The sequence below is a fragment of the Panthera onca genome, chromosome E3 (genome assembly GCF_046562875.1).
Source record: "Panthera onca isolate mPanOnc1 chromosome E3, mPanOnc1 haplotype 2, whole genome shotgun sequence".
Taxonomy (NCBI): domain Eukaryota; kingdom Metazoa; phylum Chordata; class Mammalia; order Carnivora; family Felidae; genus Panthera; species Panthera onca.
In genome coordinates, this window is record NC_138354.1 from 8129636 (window position 1) to 8154820 (window position 25185).

At 50.4% G+C, this 25185-nt stretch overlaps 2 protein-coding genes and 1 long non-coding RNA gene across 6 annotated transcripts in view; 1 reads left to right on the plus strand and 2 right to left on the minus strand.

The window, feature by feature from the left end:
- Positions 1 to 1215: 1215 nt before the first annotated feature.
- On the minus strand, positions 1216 to 9713 carry LOC132689489 (uncharacterized). The gene is made up of 3 exons (XR_009615028.3): positions 9368 to 9713; positions 8423 to 8636; positions 1216 to 5293 (listed from the first exon to the last, which is right to left on the minus strand). It is a non-coding gene; the product is annotated as an uncharacterized LOC132689489 (long non-coding RNA).
- A 3230-nt stretch (positions 9714 to 12943) lies between these two features.
- On the minus strand, positions 12944 to 20049 carry IFT22 (intraflagellar transport 22). 4 transcript variants are annotated; one of them, XM_060649267.3, is made up of 5 exons: positions 19917 to 20049; positions 16184 to 16260; positions 15979 to 16068; positions 15270 to 15532; positions 12944 to 14611 (listed from the first exon to the last, which is right to left on the minus strand). In XM_060649267.3, the coding sequence occupies exons 1-5, from the start codon at positions 19953 to 19955 to the stop codon at positions 14463 to 14465; spliced, it is 618 nt and encodes a 205-aa protein (XP_060505250.3). In that variant the 5' UTR covers positions 19956 to 20049; the 3' UTR covers positions 12944 to 14462. The 4 variants fall into 4 exon arrangements, with proteins under 4 accessions (XP_060505250.3, XP_060505251.3, XP_078296088.2 ...); XM_060649268.3 differs by having other exon boundaries at positions 15270 to 15472; positions 19917 to 20047; XM_078439962.2 differs by lacking the exon at positions 19917 to 20049 and adding an exon at positions 16496 to 16530.
- A 69-nt stretch (positions 20050 to 20118) lies between these two features.
- COL26A1 (collagen type XXVI alpha 1 chain) overlaps positions 20119 to 25185 on the plus strand; it is a 196138-nt gene continuing 191071 nt past the window's right edge. Inside the window, exon 1 of the mRNA XM_078439961.2 lies at positions 20119 to 20597. The gene's annotated coding sequence lies outside the window, so the exon portion shown is untranslated. The remainder of the gene's footprint in view (positions 20598 to 25185) is intronic.

A 25185-nucleotide genomic window follows, 5' to 3' on the forward strand; every position in this document is an offset into this window, starting at 1 on the left:
GGGGAGGCAGGGACTCTGCAGCTAACGAAAGAAAAGGGGTGCTGTGTGCGTCCTGTGCTTGGGACCCAGGCCTTCGCCATATGCCAAGGGGAGGAGGCACTCATTGGGGGTAGGGGGGCTCGGAGGAGGGGGTACTTCAGGACGGTCACTAACGTCCGTTCTGTTACCTTCATGAACTCCCTGGCTGCCGGTAACTACGGGAGCACCTGCCCGCTCCACGCCGGGTGAATCCTTACTACGTGCCAGGTGCTAAGCCAGGCACTGTGAACACAGAGCTGCTTCAGACATAGGCCTTGCCCTCAAAGAGCTACAAGTTCATATTTGAGAGTTGGTCCCTACGCCTGCCGTACTTAACCAGGACACTGCGCGGACGGCTTCACGACCATACCAGTTTCTTGCTTGTTCCCTGCCTCCCCCTCCCAACGGCACTCCCAGGCAGCGGCAGAGGCAACGGGGATGAAGCAACGGCCAGCTTCCGGGTATCGGGGCGAATGTGGCAAGGCTGCCTGCGGTTGGGGGGGGCGGGGGGAAGGGGGGGCGGCAAGGACGAGGTCACCTTCCTCCTGCATGAGCCGGCCACCGTCCCAGGGAAGGCAGGCCACGTCTTCAGTCACAGGTGTGCCTCCACCCACGACCTCGCTGAGCGGCGAGCCCGTCCTCTTGGACCGTAGCGTCCACAGCCACAGCCAGTCTCCACCCCAAGTCCCGCGGTGCTCAGAGGAGCCACGGAGAATACCAAGGACGAGACGTGGTTCTTCCTCACAGAGCTTCCTTTAAGTCTGTTTGAGAAGGAGAAGGCCTAGAAAGGTCATGAAGGCCTAGAACACTGCGTGAGTGCTGGCTAGGGCGTTTTGTGGGCCGTGAATTCTTATGGAAGCACGGAGCGGGGAGTCCAACTGCAGGCCTGCAGAGTCCCGGGAGGGCTTCAGGGAAGAGGCGGGCTTTGGGCCAGGACAGGAGGGTGGGCAAATTCAGAGCACTGGGGAGGCCTGCACTCTGGGGGGACCCGTGACATGGGCCGTGACCACGGGCGCTCAGAATGCAGCTGGCCCATCACCCCCTCGCGAAAGAAAGGCTTCAAGCCGCAGCGCCTTCTCTCGCTCAGCCATCACCAGAGGAGACAGCCAGAGGCCGGGAGGTTGGTGCAGTCACAGAGCTTTGTTTCTTGGAAATGGGGACCTTGGTGTTTGTTTTGTTGGTTTTTTTTAAAGTTTATTTATTTTGAGAGAGAGAGAGAGAGAGAGAGAGAGAGAGCGTGCGAGCACAAGCGGGGGAGGGGCAGAGATCGAGGGGGAGAGAAGCCCAAGCAGCTCCCTGCTGTCAGCACGGACTCAACACAGGGCTCTCACACAACCGTGAGCTCATGACCTGAGCTGAAACCAAGAGTCAGACGCTTAACCGACTGAGCCACCCGGGTGCCCGCCCCATGGAAATGGGACTTGTGACAGTTTCATTTCCTATGGTGTCATCACGGTATGAGGCCAGGACTGAGGACATCCTGTCGACTCCAACACTCAGCCTTCCTGCCACAGCAGAACCACGGGGCCACCCTCGAAGGGGGTGCTGCCGCTCCCGAGAGGCTTTACGCTGATAAAGGCATTGCTTTGGGAAACCACGAAGCCCAAACCTCGCTCCGCTGGGAGGATATGCGTGGCCGCGCATCTGGGCAGGATTCCGGCAGGATGTCAAAGAATTCGTACAGAGGAAATCTCTGACTATTATTATGAATAAGAGAAAATTTCCATTCATTTCCTAATCCATCCCACAGAGAGTCTCTGTGAATGGCAGCCACGGAGGAAAACCCTCAGGAGGAGGCGAGCAGCTCTCAGAGACGAGAAAGTCACAGGGGAGGGGCGCGAGGGACACATAGAGCCCAAGCCACGTCAGCCCAACCTCCCGGGTGTCATGCGGGAGAAACTGGCCTCTGCGAGCAGAGGAGCGATGCTCTGAGAAAGCACAGACCTCGCCCTACAGCAGATGAGCCCTTCAGGAGCTAAATCTTTCAAATGTGGTGAATCGAGGGCCATGATCATCTGAGGAGAAGTCAGCCTTTCTTCATCCCCCTAAGATCCTGGCTGGAGCTCCTTGGAATGAGGGAGCTCACGGGGGCCCGCAGGGGGCTGCCGCATGGAAAATGTTCATATCAGAGAAAAGCACCATGAAAGGAATCTAGAGGGGCGCCTGGGGGGGGTTGAGTCTGTTAAGCGTCCAACTTCAGCTCATGTCATGATCTCGAGGTCCGTGAGTTCGAGCCCCGAGTCGGGCTCTGTGCTGGCAGCTCAGAGCCTGGAGCCTGCGTCAGACTCTGTGTCTCCCTCCCTCTCTCTCTGCCTCTTCCCTGCTTGTGCTTTCTCCAAAATAAATAAATAAACATTAAAAAGAAAGAAAGAAAGAAAGAAAGAAAGAAAGAAAGAAAGAAAGGAAGGAAGGAAGGAAGAAACCTAGAGAAGGATTTGGCTGGAACTTGAACTTTTAGCCCCAGTGGTGGGACCACAGACCATCTATCTGTAAGGAATGCAGACACCTGTAGGACTGTTTGCTCAGGGTCAGTCGTGCATGTGTTGTCCTTGGGGTCCACAACGCTGAGCAGAAGAGAAGAACCAGGGCTCTGGGGCTCCGTGTTTCTGGGCCTTTCCACATGGCTGCGATGTTTCCTCATCGCCCCTCCTCCTTCCTGGCCATTCAGTCAAGGGTGGTGTCACCTTTTCTGTTCTTGCCGTGGCCTCATGAGGGTGTGGCTGGCAGCCTGCCTTCACATAAGCCCCACCTGTCCCTGGTGTCATCCGGCAGGCAGGAGGCCACTTGTCCACTGGTGACTATCATCACACGTACCACCACCGGTGAACGCATCCCAGAGGCGCTGCTGTGACTGGTTCACTCGTCCCTCCATCCATCCAGCCACTCCACGGGCACCCTTTCTGCATCCCGTCTGTGCTGTGCCTGGTGCTATTACCCGTGCTGGGGATAAAGGACACGGGACGGGGAGGTGTCAGTGACAAGCGGTGTGGGTGACCGTGGGGAAAGGAGAAGGGAATCGGGAAAAGGGTAGTGCCTCGGAGATAGCGGGGGGCGGCGGGGGGGGTGCCTCGGGAGAGTGCGCAGGGGAGACGGAGGCACAGGTCTGACTTCGTGACTGCCGGCCGCCGGCCAGGCTAGCATTCGACTTCTCGGAGCAGCCCTGCAAGCCCGGTACCGTCAGCACCACCTTGTAAATAAGGAAAATGAGGCACGGGCACAGCCGGGAAGTGGCAGAGCCGGGGTCTGACACCAGGGGTGTCCCGCTCCTCGCGCCTCTGTCTCCCCGCCGCCACAGGCAGTCAGCTGCCCTTCAGCACTGCATCTTCCTCGGGGTGCGTTTCCACAGACACAGGGGACCGGAGCGGTACCTGGTGACCTGGGGGGAGGGGGACGGAAGGAGGGACGAGGACTGGCGTCTGCAGACTCTACTTCAGGGAACAGGGAAAGGCACACTCGCTCACTCCTTCATCCATCCAGCGAACTCGGACGGAGCCCCACGGAGCCCCAGGCGCCGGGGATGCCAGTGAGCAAGACGGACATGGCCCCGGCCCTCACGTTGCTTCCGTTCGTTCTAGGGGGCGGTGGACGATCCAGCACGCTATGGGTTTTGGAAGGGAAGCACGCGGAAGCACAGAGGAGAATCGCGTAGCCCAGACTCGCAGGGCCGAGAGTGACTTCTGGGAAGAAGCAACGGGCCGGCCAAACCCGAAAGAGGAAGCATCAGCCTGGGGTGCAGAGAGGAACACGCGGGAGGGTGTGCCGTGCCATGGAGCAGAGGCAGAGGGGCGCGAAGGCCGCCAGCGTAGTGTGTGCGAGCCAACAGCGCCGGAGGACCGAGGACGATGGGAAACCATGAAGGGGGGTAAGCGTGGAGATGACCCCAGGAGGCTGGTGGTTCACCCCTTTCCTGGGCAGCCCCAGGCTGCGACAGCAAGGAGAGAGCTGTCCGAGGATTCAGGCAGATGTGGCGAAACAGTGACTTCTGTCCTTTTGCCCCTCGTGGACCAAGAAGGTTTCCAAGAGATGCAGTGAGCAGTAGGAGCCATAAATCGAGGACTGACTGCGGTGCCTTCGACGGGAGCCGGCAGCTGCCAGCTCTGGACCCAAGCAGAAAGCACAGGACGTGCATGAGCAAACACCCCCCTCCTGTGGCCGAGAGAGGTATTGCCATCGTCCTGTCTTGGTTCCCACCCTGAAAGGCAGGTAAGATGAAGTCCCGGAGGCAGGTAGCTGTGGCCCCCAGGAGGTTCCCCGCCTGTTTTTTGCCCTTTTTTTAGAGAAATCTGAATACTGGACAAAATGTGTATGGAGGCTTAGAAACAAATGCTGCAAGGACAGTCAATGTTACAGATGACTAATTTTCTTTTCTTCATTTTGTTCAGATGTATTTAACATTTTCTGTCACAGGGGCGCCTGGGTGGCTGTCGGCTAAGTGTCCAACTTCAGCTCAGGTCATGATCTCACGGCTCAAGCGCCGCGTCGGGCTCTGTGCTGACAGCTCAGAGCCTGAAGCCTGTTTCAGATTCTGTGTCTCCCTCTCTCTCTGCCCCTCCCCTACGCTTGCTCTCTCTCTCTCAAAAATAAATAAAGATTAAAAAAATAAAAATAAACAGTTCTGTTACAGACATGTATTACTTTTGTTGAGAAGAGAGTAAGTGTATTATCACTTTTTTGAAAAGGCAGAAGGACAGAGAAAAGTGGCCCAAGAGGGGGCTGAAGTGGAGACTGGGTGGCCGAGGTGACAGTGGAGCGGCTGGGGGACAAGCCGCTGCCCAGGCCAGCTCCCTGTGCCCTTCCACGCCGGGGGAGCACTAACCCCGCTGGCTGCAGGGCCACACCGAAGCCCGTGTTTGGGGACGGGTCCTCCTGAAGGAGTGGCCGACTTGGAGTGGTCCAGGGTCCTCTCCCGTGCGGGCTGATGCCGACTGAGGGCTGGGTCTGCCCGGAAACTGTGGCCACGCATGTTCCATGTATGGGGTCTCTGCACAACATTTCTGACTCGGAACAAGGCACTCACCTGGCCTGCAGTGTGGGTCACTTTTGTCACTGTCATGGCTGCTGCTTCTCTCTCCTGCTTGAAATTCTTTTTTTGGGCGGGGCAGCTGCTTGGCCTCCCATCTGAAGGTTCCCTAATGCTGGTCTAAGGTACTGGAACATTCCGAGGTGTCTCCCAGCTCTGGTACCTGTGAAGTCACCTGTGGGTTCTGCTTTCAGCAAGTTCCCGACATGAGCTGAACGCCTCGTCCTTACTCCTCGGGCCACCGTCTGTAATTATCTGTGGAAAATCCAAATATTACCTGTTTGCTCTTCAGAGAAAGGCCGTGGAAGTAAAACACACCTGCCATGGGGGATGGATTGAATAAACGATGACATATGATACAGCAATGATAAATAAAGTTATAGAAAATTACTGATCATCCATTTTTTTCTTCCAAATTTTTATTTAAATTCCAGTTAGTTAATGATCATATATTTTTTATATTTTAATTAAAAAAATTTTTTTAACGTTTATTTATTTTTGACAGTGAGAGAGACAGAGCATGAGTGGGGGAGGGGCAGAGAAAGAGAGAGGGAGACACAGAATCCAAAGCAGGCTCCAGGCTCCTAGCTGTCAGCACAAAGCCCGATGCGGGGCTCGAACCCATAAACCGTGAGATCATGACTTGAGCCAAAGTTGGATGCTCAACCGATGGAGCCACCCTGGGGCCCCAATCGTGTATTTTTTAAAAAGGTTATGAGGGGACCCTGGGGGGCTCAGTCAGTTAAGCGTCTTGACTTCAGCTCAGGTCATGATCTCATCTGGAGACCCAGGGGCCTCTTGTACCAGCGAGTGATGACCATTAGATGCCTGACCCTAGAAAGGTCCCGAGGGTCAGGGAGGAGTCGCTGGGGTGCCAAGGAGGCCGGGAGGTCACTTGGGGACACAGACCAGCAGCTGCTTACCAGCCAGTCCACAAGCATTTCAATACCTGAACACCCCCCATCCATCCATTCTGGTGGGCACCAGAGGAATGTCATGCAGGAGTCTGGCCTCCTCTAATACCGTGTCCCACGGATCCCAATGGTGACAGGAGACTCTAGAAGCTGTCCAGTGTGTCACTTATTTCAGTGTGGGAGCTTTTCAATAAAACCACACTTCCACAGGACGGGGCGTGATGTTCTCCTGACGTGGGCGTCCACTGCGTCCAAATCTGTTAAGTCCCCTCTCCGTCCCTCCTGCTCAGGCAAAGATCAGGACGCGCAGCCGATCGAAAGCAGCAGCCCCCTAGCGGTGGTATTTGGCTTTGCAATGAGCACTTAAGAGTCCCCGTACAAAGCAACGTGCTGAGTTCTGAGAATTGGGGGCAAATGAACGGTGATGTCATGCCTCTTCTCTGAAGTAAGGGACAGGAGTGCGTCCAGCCCCTCCACCCTGCCTGCTTCTCCTTCTGGCTGGGATGGATGCTTTGTTGGGTCGTTCTCTTTGATTCCCAACTGCCTGCCTTTCCCCAGAGCAGGCCTCCCTTCCATACACCCAGGGTGGCTGGATCTGCTGGGTTCCCTTCAAATGTTGAGTAGAGGCTACATGATGGAAAGAAGAAAGGTGCTATTACCGTCAATAAAGGTCTCCATGAGCCATACCATGGAGTGCCATGTAGCTAAAATGCTACCACACCAGAATTCAAAACAGCCCGATAGCGTGTCCATCTTCAGGAAATGGAAGGCCACGCCGCTGTGGTTGGGGCACTGGGGGATGACCTGACATTCTCTGCTGTGCTCCAATGACCTCAGGACCTCGCTGAGTCCTGGACTTGAGGTCTCATGCCAGGTGGATGATCACTCTCAACTCCCAGCACAGGTCTGGACGCTGTGTGTTTTGTCCTGCTTTTCAACACAGGAGTGCCCAGGAAAAACATCAAAGACTCTGACCTGCTCCCCAGGGGATGCCGCCTCCTACCACTGGTGCAGAGCTCCCAAGATCCACGTTCGAACTGGGGCTCAAGTGTGCTGATTCCCCTGCTGGGCGTGGGGAGCCGTCTCCCCCTGGCAAACCTCCTGTCCTGGAGACCAGTAAGAACAGTGGGAGCTCTAAAGGAAATAAAGGTAGTTACTTGCTTTTCTTTTTTTTTTTTAAGATAATGTTTTGTTAGACCTTTTCCTCCAGTGTATTTTTTAAAAAAGATTTTATTTAAGTAATCTCCACGCCCAACACAGGGCTTGAACTTACAATGCTGAGATCAAGAGTCACACGTTTTCCAACTGAGCCAGCCAGGCACCCCTCTTTTTAATTTTTTTAATGTTTATTTTTGAGAGAGACACACACACACATACAGAGCATGAGTGGGGTAGGGGGAGAGAGAGGGAGCCACAGAATCTGAAGCAGGCTCCAGGCTCCAGGCTCCAAGCTGGCAGCACGGAGCCCGACATGGGGCTCAAACTCATTTACTGCAAGATCATGACCTAAGCCAAAGTCGGATACTTAACTGACTGAGCCACCCAGGCGCCCCCCAGAAGTTCCAGTTTTTCTGAATCCAACCTAACTTCTCCCCAGTGGCTTCTAGTTGAGCTGAGCAGTTCTCACTCAGGGTTTCTTACGAGGGTGAAGCCAAGGCGTCTGCTGAGCTGGAGAATTTTCCAGACTTTGCATTTAGTTGTCTCCAGAGATAACAAGTTTTCTAAAAACAGTCTTTGCTGGCCTTTCAGCAAGAAGGTATACAGAAGGGATACGGTGAAGTCCTTCCTTTGAAGTTTCAAGAACACAGCAGCTAAGGAGCTCTGGGATTGGGCAGTTCAGCCAGAAATGTGAAACATGCACATGACTGTGTGTTGTGATAGAAGAATATGTCTTTTAGTTTCCATAGAGAATGATTCGAATTTCAGTGGTTTAAATAATGACTTAAACGATGCACATCTTGGTAAGAATGAGAATCAGAATGTCAGGAAAAACAAACAAACAAACCTAGGAAATGATCCTATGTTTCATTCCATCAAGTGATTGAACTTGATCCTCAAAGGTACCAGGAAGAGAGAAGAGGAACACAGAGACACGGTGTAGGGTCAAAACAGACATGGCCTTCATTTTCTTTTGGAAGACCTACCCCTCCCTATCTTCAGAAGTTAGTTCTCTCTTCTACCTGCTGGCCTGGGTCATTTTCTCACTGGAACCCTCCACACGACTCCCACCTCCTCTTGGTCGCCCAGGGGTGCCCTACCCGCCCCAGCCCTACTGCCTCTGGGCAGAATGGCCAAGAGCTGCTCAAGCACCAGCAGCTCCAGGATGGGCAACTTGCAGACTGTCCCTGTGTCCTCAGTCACTGGCGGGGGCTCCTAGAGCCATCGCAGAATCGGGTGGGGTCCCGAGCCTCCCGGGTCTAGAACTCTCTGAAGTGCGGACAGGCCAGCTCCTGGCTGGGAGGCTGATTACCTGGCAGCATAGTCTTTCCCCTACGAGTGGTCCTCTGCTTCCACCTTCATGGTCAGAATTCTGTCCTTCTGAAGGATCCCGAGGCACTGGGACACAGCCCCCAGTCACTGCTGTGGTCATTCTTGACTGGAGAAGTCCCCAAGGAGGCTCACTTGTGCCGTGGGAGGGTTCGTTTCAGACAAACTCTCCCTGAGCGTCTTATTTAAGAAACTTTCTGAAACACAATAGAATTAAATAAAACCCCTTGATTATGGTCCTTTTCAATATCACTACAGAGAATAAAACAGTACGACACCCTCTCTAGTATCCTTCACCCAGTTTTCATAGCTCTTTATTTTCTGCCCTTCTTGTCTCCCCTCGCTGGCCACACTGGGTATCTTCCAAGCAAATCTCAGACATCATTTAACTCGTAAAATCTGCAGTATGTGTCTCTAAGACACTTTTCCTTTTTAAAGCATAACCCTAACAGCTGAACTTTTTAAACAGTGACTCATATCGCCCATCAATGTTCACATTTCCCGGATTTTTAACAATTGCACAATTGGTTGTTAGACCCATGATCCGAATAAAGTTTAGAGGTTGCATTTGGCTGATGAGTCTCATCTATAGGTCCACTTCCCTCTTTTTTTAAAAAGATTATTTTTTAATCTTGTAATTTGTGAAAAGAGTTTCAGCTGCCTGTTCTTACAACGAAATGCCACTTAACAGACGTTTGGGCGCCAGTTCTGTGCCAGGTACGGTGCTCCGTGCTCGAAAGGGAAGCGTGAGCACACAGACAAGGGCCTGACCCTCGCTCTGGGGCAAATCGTGGACTCTCTCTGGGCTTCGGTCCCTCCTTCTCTAGCAGAAGAGACTGGACTAACTGCTCCCCCGAGGCCACGCTCTCATGCCGCTCTCATCGCTACGACCCACTGCGCGACCCTCCGCACCACGTCTGACAGCTACCTTCCCCTGAGCCAGGGCCGACACCTCGCCTTGCGGCCGCCCTCCTGCCTGGGCTCCCGAAAGCCGAGGCAAAGCCTTCTCTGTCGGAAGGGCGGGTGTGGCTGCGACCCCCGAGCTCTCTCCGACCGCGGGGGCGAGTAACGGTCTCAACTCGGACCTCGCGCACTGGCCCGGCTCCCCCCCAACTACAATTCCCAGAGGCCTCTTCGGCGAGCCGTTCACCGCGGAGACGGGCCGGGCTCGTGGGCTCTACAACCGTCGGCGGTCTGGGCTTGAGGAACAGTCCCCACAGCTTCCAAACAGACAGGTCACGTGTCCCTGCCACCCAGGCCTTGGTCTTGGGTCCGAGGAGACGGAGCCCTTACGCCGGAGAGAGGCCATGGAAAGACAGAACTACAGTTCCCAGAGGGCCCCGGGTGCACTCCGCTTCCGGTCGCGCGGCACCGAACCGGTAGCACTGAACTGTTGCTAAAGGAGACAAATCCCGAGTATTTGAGCTCCTGAAGCCCGTGAACAGAGGAGCGAGAGACAGAGAAGAGGGATAGAGGAGGAAAGGAGAATGGGAAACTTGGTTATGAAGCAACGGCAGGGAGCAGCTCCCCGCCTGTTTACCTTTTCCACGGACGCTCAGGGCCGGAGCGAGCCTCGCACAGCCCTCCGGGAAATGCAGGCGACGCTGCACTTAGGCCTATGGGAACCGTAGTCATTGATTAACGGTCACTACGTTGAGCACCTGCGAAAAACCCGGCAAGCTGAACGTAGTGGCAGAGGGGGGCTTGAGTCGCCTTCTTCCTTCTTGTCCACCAAACACAAAATTTACCTCCTACACAGTTACAGAACCTGTCCCGTTTTCAATGCCGTATTTCAGACATTCCGCATTTCCTAGTCGACCTGCCCCCAGTGATGTTCCCCTAAGTCTAGTCTCTACGGCCACCAAAATAATTGTCCCTGTCTGCTTAGGGCTCTTCAGCAGCTAATAGAATCAAGTCCGGGTCCATGCTCCTTGACCGACATATATATTTGACCTAACTTACTGTCTTACACTAGCTTCCTCATACGTAAGAATCATTCTTTTTAGGGGGCGCCTGGGTGGCTCAGTCTGTTGAGCCTCCAATTCTTGATTTCAGTTCAGGTCATGATCCCAGGATCATACGATCGAGTCCCGTGTGGGGGCCTGCTTAACATTCTCTCTCTCCTTCTGCCCCTCTCCCCTGCTCGCGCTCTCTCTCCCTCTCAAAAAAAGGACCATTCTATTTAGATTGTTCATCTCATTTGTGATTGATACCTTAAAACCATTGTCACTGCTTTTTTTTTAAGTTTGTATATTTATTTTGAGAGAGAGAGAGGGAGAGAGGAATCCCAAGCAGGCTCTGAGCTGTTAGCCTGGAGCTGGATGCAGGGTTCTAACCCACGAACCCTTAGGTCATTACCTGAGCCGAAACCGAGAGTTGGAGGTTTAACAGACTGAGCCACCCAGGCGCCCTGTCACTTTTTTTTTTTAATGCAAAGCACAACTTCCTGCTTTTAACCGTTGCACCCCCAAAAAGGGCGCTAAATTCCAAGTGTAGTTGGATTTGCAAAATATTCTTGAAATGTACTTGAAATAGGTTTCTATAAGTAGAAACCAAGTCACTAAATACTTTGATAAAATCAGAATTTTATTCCTCTGGACAAAATATTTCATTACATGATATGGGTAACACACACGTGGGTGTTTTCCAGGCCTCGTAAAGTCACACAAAAGAGGGAAAAAAGGATAGTTCTGTATAAACTCCACAAAACTCCAGTTAGACAAAATGCAACACAGGTGAGTTATTTTTATTTTACATAGCACTTTGAACGTCCGAAAACTAAAATTATGCTCCCATCCAAAGACCTGCTTAAGTGTGAGGTAAATCTGCACTGAGGCTTTAGAGGAAGGAGGCATACTTTTTAAAGCTATCAGGAGGCCTAGATACGAATGAGCCGTAGAGTGCAGGAAGACAGATGAGGTGTTGCTCACATCAAAGCACGGAGAACTTTCCTTTTGAAGTGGGAATACTTGGCAGACACAACATTTCCATTGGCTTTTAACTTTGGTAGGAAGAATGGCCAGTATCATAAATGTAGAGAATTATTTAACTGATAAAGCAGTTTCGAAGTCACATCAAAAACATGTAATCTGTTACCGTTTCAAAAGCAGAGGAGTTTCCTCCCTCCTCGCTAATTTAATTCCTTTGGATTTGGTTTTTAAAACGGGATCCTTCATTTGTTGCTTGAGGAAAGAATACATCTGTTGAGAAAGTATCAGCCAAGGCCAAGATAGTCCCAACCATCAGGTGGGGAAGGCTAAAGTCAAGACCTAGAAGACATAGTTCAGCATAATTTTCTTAAGTGGTAAAAACAGATACTTTTTTAATGGGTATCTTTTTTTTTTTTTTAAACTCTCGTACGTCTTCGGTTGCCAGCAAATCTCTACTCTTTGTTCTAACAATTTCGCCTACCCTTTGGATACAAGGGTCTTCTGCCGTTCCACAAAAAGTATACTGATCTCCAGCAGCTTCCCTGAGCAATTTCCAGATGTGGACACTCAGGGTGTGATAGGAGTGACTCACGCATAGCCTTCTTTGCAAGCTACAGCTTCAGTACTATCCCATCGTTGACTGGTGTCAGGAAATCTAAGGCTAAGTTCTCTCTGCAACATACTTGCAAGCCACTTTCTGGGTGCCTGGGCTTCAAGGAAGGTTATTTGCCCTGGAGTGCTGTGCTTGTGGCTTCACTAGGTTGTCTCGGGGGTGACATTCTCTCCCTTGTTCACTGGTGGACTCATCTGTCCCGTTGCCATGGGACAGGGGAGAGAGCAGGGGCGTGGGTGGGGTCCAGCTCTGTCCCTGTCCCTAACTTGCTGGGTCACCTCGGACTGGTCATTTGTCATCTCCCCTTACTCCCCACAAGCCTGCTCCTCTTCCGTTAATGCCGCAGCGAGCAGCATCTGGGGCGGGCTGAATTATGGCCCCCGAAGATCTCGGGTCCCAGTCCCTGGGACACATGCTGTTTCATGACATCTTCGCAGATGTGATTGAGGGATCTTTAGGTGGGCACTTCATGCAATTATAAGTGTCCTTATAACGAAGCGGCAGAGGGAGGCTTGAGTCAGATACAGAGAGGTATGTTCCGTGGGCCATGCCAGTCATGCACTTGACAGGAGACGGCCGGTAGGGTGGCCAGTGACACGCTGACAGAGGTCAGGAAGGCAACCAGAGGACGCGCCCCAATAGTAGCACAAACACTGTCCGGACACCCTGACACTGCAAGGAAATGGACTAGAACCTTGAATTGATTAAATATTTATCCCAGAGACTGAACTAACCTGGAAACTTAGAATCAACTGTTTTTCTATGTCTTGTGATCTAAAAAAAACAGTTGTTTCTCATTCTCCACGGCCCTTACATTCTGTAAAGTCACCATGCACACTGGGTTAGGGAATACCGAACCATCGCTTCTGGGTAAATACAGGGTTGTGTTCCTGTGCACCTCTGACCACACTTTCATCAGCCATCAACACGTAACCTTGTTTTATGGATGCTTCTGTTTACATTTCTTTTTACTTTATTTTTTATTCAAAAAATTTTTTGATGTTATTTTTTGAAACAGAAAGCACAAGCTGTGGAGGGGTAGAGAGGGAGACAGGAACCGAGGCGGGCTCCCCGCTGACAGCAGACAGCCCGATGCGGGGCTCGAACTCACGAGCGATGAGATCACGACCTCAGCTGAGGTCAGCCGCTTAGCTGACTGAGCCACCCAGGCGCCCCTATCATTTTTTATTTCAGAGAGAAAGAGAGTGTGAGAGCATGTGAGCAGGGGAGGGGGCAGAGGGACAGAGAGAATCTCAACCAGGCTCCGTGCTCAGCGTGGAGCCCGATGTGGGGCTTGATCCCACCACGCCGCAATCGTGACCTGAACGGAAATCAAGAGTCGGGCGCTCAACTGACTGCTCCGCCCAGGCGCCCCTGGACGCTTCTGTTTAAAGACACCTTATTTAATATGTGTTGTTGATTCACTGAACTTACAGCCGACAGCGCTATAACTCATGCTGGAATGAGGCTCATCTAAAGTACTTGTTTCGTCTGTAAGGCACATCGCAGCCTTTCTACGCTTAGGAACACCAGCCAGTGCTTCAGCACCACGTCCGGGGGTGATTTTAAACAGCGAAACCACTCACAAAAAGCACACAAATGTGAAAATGTGGCGCTAAACAGGCTGTGATAGGGACACCCGTTTACAGCATGACAGCTGAAACAAGAAGGCAGAGCGTGGCCTTGATCAGCCTCCGCTGGAAACGCGCGTGCCTGGGGGTCAGATTTTTTGCCACTCTGAATAATGGTGAAAGCGCTTTGAGTGTTGGTCCGGGGGTTACAAATACATTTCAGCCAGTAAGCAATCTGCAAATGCAGAACCCATGAATGAGGATCAACTGTACCTTTCTCTGGCCTCAAGTGTGGTCCAGGTCTCCCCATTATCTAGGAGGATGGGAGCGTGGGCTTTAGACCAATTACAGAAAATCCAGAATCCGTAACTTTTCCCCATATCTAAGGTGCAGTACTTAATTTCTGAACTCAACCTCGCCACTATCTAGAGGAACAGAATGGCAGTTCCACGAGGGTGGAGATTTTTATGTTTTGTTCAAGCTGTACGTGGTCGGCGGCTAGAACAGTGTAACATGACAAGTCGGTATTTGTTGAGTGAATTAAGGAACGAAAATCCCATTCAAACCAACACACACGAACGAAACTACTATTGTATCGTTTGGCTCGGACAGTTATAATTCCTCTTGACGTCTAGGAAGAGGAAAGAAAAACACCTCAGCTTTCCAGCTCTTGGAGAGATCTGGGGCAAAGGAATCAGCATTCGACAATAGGATTTTCTCAACTGAACGAAGGATAGAGAACGAACAGTAGGAGTCAACTCCCTGGTAGACTGGTACCTTAGAGCAGACAAGGAAAAGCTCTTCTACGGCCACGGGGAGGACACATCAATAGCTGGACGAGATTCTAGATGTGCACTGGGAAATGAGCTGACCCCATCTGCAACGCGGAAGAGTGCGGATGAAGGCTGGTCACGTGATAATCGACATCTCCTCCCGGTCTCTGCTTTCAGACACTGAATTGACTATGCTCTTTAAATACTTTATGAACTCCACCCTGATCTCTTCAGGGTCATCCTCCAGGTTCGAGTGCACCAGCTTCAGCTTGTTCAAGGGGGGTGCTTAAGGAGGAAACAATGTAATTAGGCATGAGCTTTGAACCAGGGGCCATTTCTAGCTCCCGCTGACCCGAGTCTTAACAGAAGCCAATTTGTTTAACTTTCTAGGGTCCAAAAATAAAGGTGGGTTTTGCCTGCCATGATTTAACAGATGAAGTTTCTACCGATGCACTCACCATAGTGCTTGGCATATAACAGGTGCTCAATAAATAATGCCACCACACTGCCACCTGGCGTCCACTTCCAGGTCCCCTTTGTTCTTACACCAGAAAGGAAGAGATTTCTGAATATTGCAAGTCATTTTCCATGAGCACTTTGTCACCTCTGTAATGGTGTGTGTTACGTGCTAACGGGAGTTTTTCTGGAGAAAAGACCAGTCAGGAAAGAATGTCCCTAGTAGTACTGATGAGTGGCTAAAACCAGGTTTCCCCCCTCTTGGTGTCTGCCTGCTTTTAAAGTGTCTCTTTCCTGGCCTGGATGCTATGACGGACAGATCGTCTAAGCTGGGGATGCCAATTTACATGGTAGGAAAAACAAATGCCTAGGGCACATCAGGTGCTCAATAATTGCACGTAGCAGCTGGTTTCAAAGACCCAGAACAATATACAAGGGACCAGAACATTCAAGACAAGAGCGGGAAAGAGAATTCCAGCCTCCTTACACAAAGACAGGTTTCCTTTATCACTTCCGGAGCCTGGTTTGTGGTGTGCGATCAACAGACACTGAGTGTCCTGTAGGAGCTGCTGCTGGACGAAGCAGGAATACCACATGTCGATTTCCTTCAGGTGGCTTGGGGTGTTGGCATTGAAGACGATCACCACCCCGTGGGAATCCTTCATCAGGGCTGGCCAGCAAGACTCGAACCTGCAAGGCAGCACTGGATTCAGAGCGGATGTTAGGTGCTTCTGGTTTCTACCTGTGGGACTTTAAAAATAATATCTTGGGGCGCCTGGGTGGCTCAGTCGGTTAAGCGCCCCACTTTGGATCAGGTCACGATCTTGTGGTTCGTGAGTCTGAGCCCCACGTGGGGCTCTGTGCTGACAGCTCACAGCCTGGAGCCCGCTTTGGATTCCGTGTCTCCCTCTCTCTCTGCCCCTCCCCTGCTCACGCTCTCTCTCTCTCTCTCAAAGATAAGTAAACATCAAAAAAATTTATAAAAATAACGTCTTCGTGTTAATTGACAGATGACTTCTCATTGTGTCATAACCCGATCCTTAAAGTTCTCAAGAGCGGTGCCCATCACCAAATAATCGATCAAGCCCCTAATACATGCTAGGGAGTGTGCTGGGCCCGGGTCCAGGGTGCTTGGCGGGCAGCTGGGTTTTGAGCCATTTGATGAAGCAAACCCTCTTCAAAGGAAACGTACGTACTTGGGGTCACCGCCACAATCCCACAGCTCAAATTCACACGCCGTGCCTTTGTCGTCGCTGGTGACGTGCGGGTTCTCAAATTCCAGGATCCTAAGAAATAAAAACAGAGGCAGCATCTCTACTTCGGGCATGGTATACTTGTGGGATGCCACCGTCACCCAGAGAAGCGGGGGGCCCTTGGGGAGACAGATTTGTCGGGGCTCACCTTACTCCCTGGGTCGGATTGTATTCGGTGATGTCAGAAGATTCTGTCAGGAAGTTGGCCAAAACGGTTTTTCCACTCTGTGGAAGTGAAAATGATAAAAGGGCTGTGCTGAAGGGCAGGAAAGTAACCACAAGCGAGCCTCCGGTAGCCGGCTTGGAACCGGGCATGGTGGTCACCACGGGATTGCCACGGCAGAGGGCTCTCTCCGCTTGGGAGGAGCTCGCTGCCTTACTGTACGTGGTGGGCACGGCCTGCCCTGGGACCCGGGGTGCATGGGGTTCTAATGCCATCTCTGCCACTGGGTGACCTTACCCACACTGACGTCCCTGGCTGGCTCTCCGTTAACTTGTCTGAGAACAGAAGGGAATTGTTAGCGTGAGTCTGTCTGCTGCCACGTTCCTCTCCGCATCAAGAAACCTCCCCTGAGGCCCGGAAAGGGGAAGGGAGTTCCTCAAGGTCACAGAGAAGTTCAAAGGCAGAGCTGGGTCCCTCAGTGGCTGGCCGTGCCACACCGTCACACAGGGCCGTTCCTCCGTTCCTCCTTCTAGATAATACAAGTCCCACACATTGCTAGTAACAAAACAGCCCTCAGGGGCCCTCCGCCCCAAACACCCATCCGTCTGTCCGCTCCATTCCCTCCCCAGAGGTAATGACTATGATCTGTCTTCAGGTATTTTCTATACATTTGTGCCATTCGTTTAACAAATATTGTATATGCTCGGATATAAGACAAGGGTTTTTTCTTCCCCCCAAATTATTCCTCAGAAGGGAATCTCTTACACTTGAGTCCTTGTAAAAATCTCTGAAATTAGGCCCTGCTCTCTCGGTTGTTTTATTTTGAACAATTGCTTGGTTAGAACAATTTCAATCAATGCCAGTTTGGGGGGCTTGTAGAAGTCACTTGAAAGAATCAGAAAAAGATGAGGGCTTAATACGGTGTTAGTAATTTTTCCCGACCATGCAGCCTCACAAATTAAATGTCACTTAAAAATAACACAGTTGAGTGGTTATGTTTGGGGAGATCACGAATGTTTATCTATAGGATGAACACATAAAGCAAATGGCCCGATGTTGTAGGAATGGCTCTTCGGGCTGGAGTACATTTCCAGGAACAGGGTCATACACAGATTCAAAAAGTCCTTATATCCAAAACTACTCAGATGATGGGCTTTGGGATGTGTTTTAAAAGTGGCTCTGGTCATAAAATTAACTTGGGTGTCCAAGGTGCAGGAGAAGGGCTTGAATTTTAAAACTGTGTCGTGAGGCATGAGGGGCACCTGGGTGGCTCAGTTGGTTAAGCATCCAACTCTTGGTTTCGGCTCAGCTCTATCTCATGGTTCATGAGTTCGAGCCCCAAGTGGGGCTCTGTGCTTGGGATTCTCTCTCTCTCTCTGACCCTTTCCTGCTCATGTGAATGCTCTCTCTCTCTCTCTCAAAATGAATAAATAAAACTTAAAAAAAAAAAGCTATCATGAAAGGCAAGTATGGAATAAAACAGCATTTCCAAATTAATATATATCTTAATGTTCCTTTAAATGTATACATAAAACATTATAAAGGTGTATTGATATATTTCGTCTATGTCCTTAAAGTGTATATACACGTTAGCCAAAACCAACTGATTGAGGGGAAGGATTCTTCTGGGAAAATGAAGAAGCTGCCTGTTTGGTATGTAAGGTATTTTTAAGTGTCTATCCTGCCAGGTGCTGTTGTAACACATACGATAAAATAGTCCTAAGTACTAGAATAAAAATCAAACAGGATGGTGCACCTGAGTGGCTCAATTAGGTGTCCGACTCTTGGTTTCAGTTCAGGGCATGATCTTGAGGTTCGTGGGTTTGAGCCCGGCAACAGGCTCCATGCCGGCAGCATGGAGCCTGCCTAGGATTCTCTCTCACTCCCTCTCTCTCTCTGCCCCTCCCTGCTCGCTATCTCAATTTGAAAAAAAATTAAAAAATCGGGGCATCTGGGTGGCTCAGTCAGTTGAGCGCCCGACTTCAGCTCAGGTCATGATCTCACGGTTTCCAAGTTTGAGCCCCACATTGGGCTCTGTGATGACAGCTCAGAGCCTGGAGCCTGTTTCAGATTCTCTCTCTCTCTCTCTCTCTCTCTCTCTCTCTCTCTTTGCCCCTCCTCTGCTCAGGTTGTCTCTCTCTCTCTCAAAAATAAATAAACACTAAAAAAAAATTTAAAAAAATCAAACAGGATAACGTCATAGGGACTTTGGGTGGTCAGGGAAGGCTGAATGGGTATTTTTTGAGAGAGAGAGAGAGAGAGACAGACAGACAGACAGAGTGTGAGCAGGGCAGGAGCAGAATGAGAGGGAGACACAGAATCGGAAGCAGGCTCCAGCCTCTGAGCTGTCAGCACAGAGCCCGACGCGGGGCTCGAACTCACGGACCGTGAGATCATGACCTGAGCTTAAGTTGGACGCTTAACCAACTGAGCCACCCAGGTGCCTCAAGCTCTGCACATTAAAACAAATTTTTTTTTTTTTTGGTTTATTTTTGAGAGGGAGAGAGAGTGCGAGCAGGGGAGAGGCAGAGAGAGAAGGAGACAGAATCTGAAGCAGGCTCCAGGCTCCAGCTGACAGCTCAGAGCCTGACGAGACCAGGAGATCATGACCTGAGCAGAAGTCCAATGCTTACCCGACCGATCCACCCAGGTGCCCTGCAAGCTATTGCACATTTTAAAGTTAATCATTGGACTGCCAAAGAAGCTGTTATCAATGCCCCATCGACGAATCCTAAAGTACTCATTTCCTTACGAGCATCCTCATGCTTCATGTTCCCAGTGTTCTAACCTTTTTGCATCCACTCTGATGGGCAAATTAGGGTCACCTTCTTGTTTTAATTTGTGTTCTTGTTAACTGTAGGCTGAATAGCTTCTTATACTTACTGGCCAGTTGTACTCATGTGCACAGACTTTGCTCGGTTTTCTGTTGAGTTCTCTTTACTGATTTGGAGACTTCCCCTGTGCTTGCTACCTATTCTTTCTTTGTAATGTATTTTGCAGATGTTTTCCCCAGGCTCAACTTCGCTGTCATTTCTTTTAAGGCTTCCTCAGTTTTGTGTTGTGCTTGAGGCGACTTTCCCTGTCTCAAGATGCATAACACATCTCTCCGTATATGCACATACTACAGTGATTCTCAACGCGGGGTCCCCGGACGAACAGCGTCAGTAAAAGGCAGATTCTGAGACCCCTCCCACACCCACTGAATCAAAACCCTAGGGCAGGACTGGCACGTTGTGTTTTTCACAAGTCCTCCAGGCCAATCGCGATGCTTGCAGGAGATGGAGACTATTCACTGGCCATTTCCACGTTGTTGTTGTTGTTTTCCACACTTAGCTTTAATCCAAGGGACTCTATTCCTGTGTATGACGTCCACACGTAGATTTAATTCCCACTACCACCACCATACACACACTGAGAGCGAACACAGTCTGCTTTTCTTGTCCCACAGGCATGGTCATTAGGGCCAACCTCACGGGCAAAGGAGAGTCGTGGAACCTAGACCCGGCTTCCAAAACGCCACTCACGACTTTCAGGCCTCACGAAAACCGGGTCAAGGTCTGGGGGCGCCAAGTTCCCGCTGAGGCCAGCGGCGCACACCCGGTGGGCGCGGGGGGACGAGGTTCCCGCCTCCTGGGGGGCTCCTGGCGCCAGGCACAGCCCCGGGTCGCCCCCGCGCCCGCCCGGGCCCCGCCCCCCGCCCCCGCCGGCCGGGCCTCACCTCGCAGGGCCCCACGAACAGGATCTTGGCCTTCAGCATCGCGGTCGGCCGGAGCCCTCCCCGGCGCGGAGGAGCGGAAGCCGCCGCGCCGCTTGGCTGCCTTCGTTTCCACGGCGACGGGAGCGGCCCGCGGGGGCCGACGGGAGTGGGCGGGGCTGACCGCGCGAAGGGCTAGTTGGTGGGCTCCCGCCTCGGGCCTGGCGGCTGCGGCTTCGGGCCACAGGTGGGCGTGCAAGGCTACCAGGAGGGTGGAAGGGAAGCGAAAGACTCGGATCCAGGAAGCCGGGAGGACTGCAGAGCTCGCACGTCCCGCCTCTCTCTTTATAGGGAGGGAACTGATTGCACGTCCTGATGTGTGTGCCTCCCTGGGACCCCGCGAACTCAGGCTGGCCATGTAGCTGGTGAGCTGGGGTTGGGACCAGGCCTTCCGACGCCTTTATCACTCTGGCATGATACTGCCCACATTGTGATCACGGCCCTGGCCCAATCTAGAGAAGGTCCGAGAAAAAACGAGTCTCTGGTCTCTGAATGGATTCACCAACTCACCGTCCTTTGGGTGATCTGGGAGAAAGCAGGACCATGGCGGGCGTTGTTCAGTGTCAGTGCAGATGTCTGGACGCCCTGCTGCAAAGTTCAGTCATTAGATGAGCCTTAAATTGCGAAGCCGGTCCAGAATTTCAGGTGAGGCCATGAAATTAAGTGTTTATGTGTCCAGAGTGCCGATTCCAAATTTGGTAGCCCGAAAAAGGGCTGGCATGACAAACATACCAAAAATAAACCCAACACCGCCTCTTTAACTTATAGTAGGATAGTACACAGTGTTTTTATTACAAAGAACTGCTGAGTGGTGTAAGGTCGACTGCATCTCAGTTGCAGGATGCCGTGAATTGATTGTGTCATTGATTAAACAAGTAACTTTTGAATGCCTACTTCATACCAGGCACTCTCCCAGGTACTGGGGATGTGCCTGTACCCCTTGAAGCTTTCATTCCAGTGGAATAGACGGACATTAAAGAAGCGAGAAAATAAATTACATACTCTCAGGCAGAGACAAGTTTAGTTAGTGATAACTGAATAAAAATAAATCACTAAAGAGTTAAAGACTGTCAAGGAACCAATTTTGGATGGAGTAGTCGAGGCAAGATCTTGGTCCAGAGCTGACATTAAAGCACAAAGCTGAGTGAAGGGGGGGACTCAAGCCAACCATGCGAAAGGTCTCAGGGAAGAGCATGCCAGCACAACAGCAAGGGCAAAGACGCTGAGGCAGAAATGAACTTGGCATGTACCAAGAACAGCCCAGAGGGTCTATGAGGCTGGTGCAGGAAGAATAATAGAGAATGGTAGGGTATGCGTTGGAGAGATCATGTAAGGCCTTGGGAATTTCTTTTAAAAACAAGTGATGAGAAGCTTGTGCCAGAAATTGTATCTGGCTACATGCAATAGAAACTCTATCACAGCAATTTGATCAAGTCATGAATTTATGTATTTTTTCTCATGTAACAAGAAGTCTAGGGATGGCCATTCAAAGGCTGATGCAGCGGTTCAAGGAGCAAGATCCCTTTTCCCTTCCTGTCCTGACATCTTTGACATGGCTGCTCTATCTTTGGGTACTCGCTTTCCAGGCAGAAACAAAGGAAAACAGGGTCAAAAGATGTATGGCATTCCACTCTCCCTTTTTCTCAGGAAAACATGGCTTTCTTAGAATCCCTATCAAGTCTCATTGGTTAGAACTGAATCACATGGCCTCCCCAACTGCAAGGGAATCTGGGGAATGTAGATTTCTAGCCTTGCCCATTACTTTCTCCAAGAAGCAGGGGTAGAGGAAGGGAAGGTTGACATTGGCTAGGAAACGGGCTAGTTGAAAAGTCAGTATGGAGGGTTTTGAGCAGGGGATTGGCCTGATCTGATTTATGATTTTAAAAGTGATCAGCCGCTGCTGAGCAGCTGGAACAAAGGGGACAAAAGTGGACCTACAGATGCCAGCTTGGAGGGTATCGTGCAGCTTGAGAGAGGGATGCTGGTGGCCGCAGTTGAAGCTAGATCAGGGACTCATTGCGAAGGTGGAGCCCGTAGGAGTTGCTGATGAATCACGTGCCCAGTGTGAGGGAAAGAGGAGGTAAGGACGACTCCCAGGACGTTGACTTATATGGTTTTGTGAACGTTTTGCCATTTCCAGACTTGAGAAGGCTGGGGGAGGAACAGGGTTAGGGGTGGAAGATAAAGAATCCTGTTTTGCTTATGTTAGCGATGAGATGCCTGTCTGACGTTAAGGGTGAAATGGGATAAAATTCTGTACCTGATGGGGGAGGTCAGGACTATAAACTGGAGAAGATATCAGTCAGCTGTATGAGGTGGCATTGCAGGCACGACTAGACGGGAACGAGTAAGGATAACTATAGGCAGAGTAGATAAGGGCAGACAGAGAGTGTCTCGGGACACTGCTATTTAGAGGAGACTCTGGCGAAGAAGGCTGCCAACAGCCAGAGAAGTATGAGGAAAACTAGCAGAGTATGGCATCATGCAAGCCGACCGAGGACAGTGTTGCAAGAGAGCAGGTGACCGTTTGGGTCACACGCTTCTACGAGATCCAGTGAGGTCAAGTAAGGAGAAGACAGGATCGACCATCAGATATTTTAGGTAAAGTGGAGGACATTGATCACTTTCAAAAAAAAATACTTACAACTTACTATCTTTGAATATGATTTTTTTAAGTTATTTATTTTGAGAGAGAGAGGAGAGGAGGGGCAGAGAGAGGGAGAGAATCCAAGGCAAGCTCCATGCTGTCAGCACAGAGCCCGTCGTAGGGCTGGAACTCATGAAGCATGAGATCGTGACCTGAGCTGAAATCAAGAGTCAGACACGTAACTGACTGAGCCACCCAGGTGCCCCTGATTTATTTATTTTTTAATGTTTCTTTATTTTGAGAGAGAGAGTGCAAGCAGGGGAGGAGCAGAGAGAGAGGGAGACACAGAATCCCCAGCAGGCTCTGCACTGTCGGCACGGAGCCCATCGTGGGGCTGGGTCTCATAAACTGCGAGATCATGACCTGAGCCGAGATCAAGAGTCGGACGATTAGTCAGCTGAGCCACCCAGGCACCCCTTCACTTAAAATCTTTAAACATATGTCCACACGTATATGTACTTTTGTAAAAATGGCTAAATATGATCATGCACTTGCTCTCTTTTGGTGCAATCTCTCTCTCTCTCTCTCTTTTTCCTTTGGCTTGGCGCCCTCACCTCACCCTGACCTCTCCTCTTCCCTCTTTATCACTTGTAGTCTTTGTTCCAGTGAAGAGATAATGAGTAAACTCCCAGCAAGGAGTTTACTCCTTGATAACAACCTGGAGTGCATCCTTCGATATTTTTCTTCACGCATTTTTAAAATCCCATTCAGCATAGCTCTATCTGCAGATTGGTCTATAACGGGTTGCTAAAACATGACTATCCCAATTTTGGCTGAGGCTGTAAAGGCTGACAATAGGTCTTAAGTGTGCTCCGGATTTTCGTCCATTTCTATAGAACCTAGCACATCACCTGGAGATTATCGAAGAGCTAAGAAAGAGAGAGAGAGAGAGAGAGAGAGAGAGAGAGAGAGAGAGATGGAGGGAGGGAAAATTTCTTAGGAGAGCATGCCGTTTGTTCACCTTGGTCAAGTGACAGATGGGACTTCACAGAACCTGTGTCCCCTGGAATCAGGGTGTGAGGAGCCATGGAAAGATCTGGTCCAAGGTAAGAGGGTAGGGAAAGAAAGAGGATGCATCGGGACTTGCAAAGGAGACAGGAGACTTTCCTAGGGACCTGAGGTGGGAAAGAGTTGACCTTGAGTCATTTTGGATCTTGCCTGTGAGAACCCCCTGGGAGGTGGACTACTGGATGCCTGGAGGGAAGACACAGTTAGACTGGTCATGTCCCAGGAACCCCCCCAAAACTCTCCAGTGGGACACACATTAGCATGAGGCACCTGCTACTTCCAGAGGGCACCCACGCTGGATTATATCTTACTGTTGTTACCTGGGATTGACCAAAAAGTTCTGGGAAGTGCCTGAGATTTCATCTAAGGGGATGGGAAGAATTAACTAGTCTAAGGAGAGGGTTTGAAGGAAACAACTGTGAAAAAGAATAAAGTTGTTTGAATAAATAAGCATATCAAGTTCAGTTCATTTGATGAACACACACACACGCGCGCACACACACACACACAGTATTTGGGAGGGCATTGTTTTACAAAAATGGGATCACATCCTCAGTAGTATTCCGTATTTTATTTTCTTCATCCAACAATACCATACAGAAATTGCTCAAAGTCATTTGTTGTAGTTCTATTTTTAAAGGTTGTAGGCTGTTTCATGGCCTGAATTTATCAGTTATTCCGATGTTTTCTTAATGATGGACATTCAACGTGGTTCCAGTTTAAGGACACTAAAAACATTGCTGCAATAATGATTTTGAATGTATGGCCTTACAGACTGGTACTCTCACTTCTATGGAATCTATGGAACAGAAAGGATTGCAGGGTTAAAGGATATGTGTATTTGTTTATTTATTTATTTATTGAGAGAGAGAGGGAGAGAGAGAGAAAGAGTGAGACAGAGAGACGACCCTGGGATCATGAGCTGAGCTGAAATCAAAGTTGGATGCTCCGCCAACTGAGCCACCCAGGCACCCCAGATATGTGTACTTTATTTTATTTTTTAATTTAATTTATTTCTTTTAAACGTTTATTTACTTATATTGTGGGGGAGGGGCAGAGAGTGAGAATCCCAAGCAGACTCCACTGGTTGGATTGGAGAAGCCAGACATGGGACTCAAACCTATGAACCATGAGATCATGGCCTGAGCTGAAATCAAGGGTCGGATGCTTAACTGACTGAGCCACCTAGGCTCCCCAGGATATGTGTATTTTAAATAGTAATAGCTCTTGGCAGATTACCTGGCCACTTGGTTGGTTTAGTGCTTGATGTTCCAACAGCTATCATTTTTGTCAATAATATGTATTGTCATGAGAGTTGGTAATCTTGACAAATGGCCCCAGTGGAGTGATGAGGAAGAAAATAGGACTGGAGTAGGTTAGAAAGAGAATTGGATGTCCAATGGTTATCATCATGATGTAACAAAACGTAGTGGCTTAAAATAATAAACATTTATATCTCACAATTTCTGTGGGTCCAAATCTGGGCCTGACCCAGTAGGCTTGGGATTTCTCACTGGGCTTCATTCAAGATGGTGGCCAGGGCCGTAGCCTCCTCAAGGCTTGATGGGGGTGTGGGTA

Coding starts and splice junctions, on each gene's coding strand:
- IFT22 (XM_060649267.3), bottom strand. CDS start 19,955: ATGCTGAAGGCCAAGATCCTGTTCGTGGGGCCCTGCGAG. Junction 16,261..19,916: donor TGTTCGTGGGGCCCTGCGAG/GTGAGGCCCGGC, acceptor TCACTTCCACAG/AGTGGAAAAACCGTTTTGGC. Junction 15,533..15,978: donor GATTGTGGCGGTGACCCCAA/GTACGTACGTTT, acceptor TTATTTTTAAAG/TCCCACAGGTAGAAACCAGA.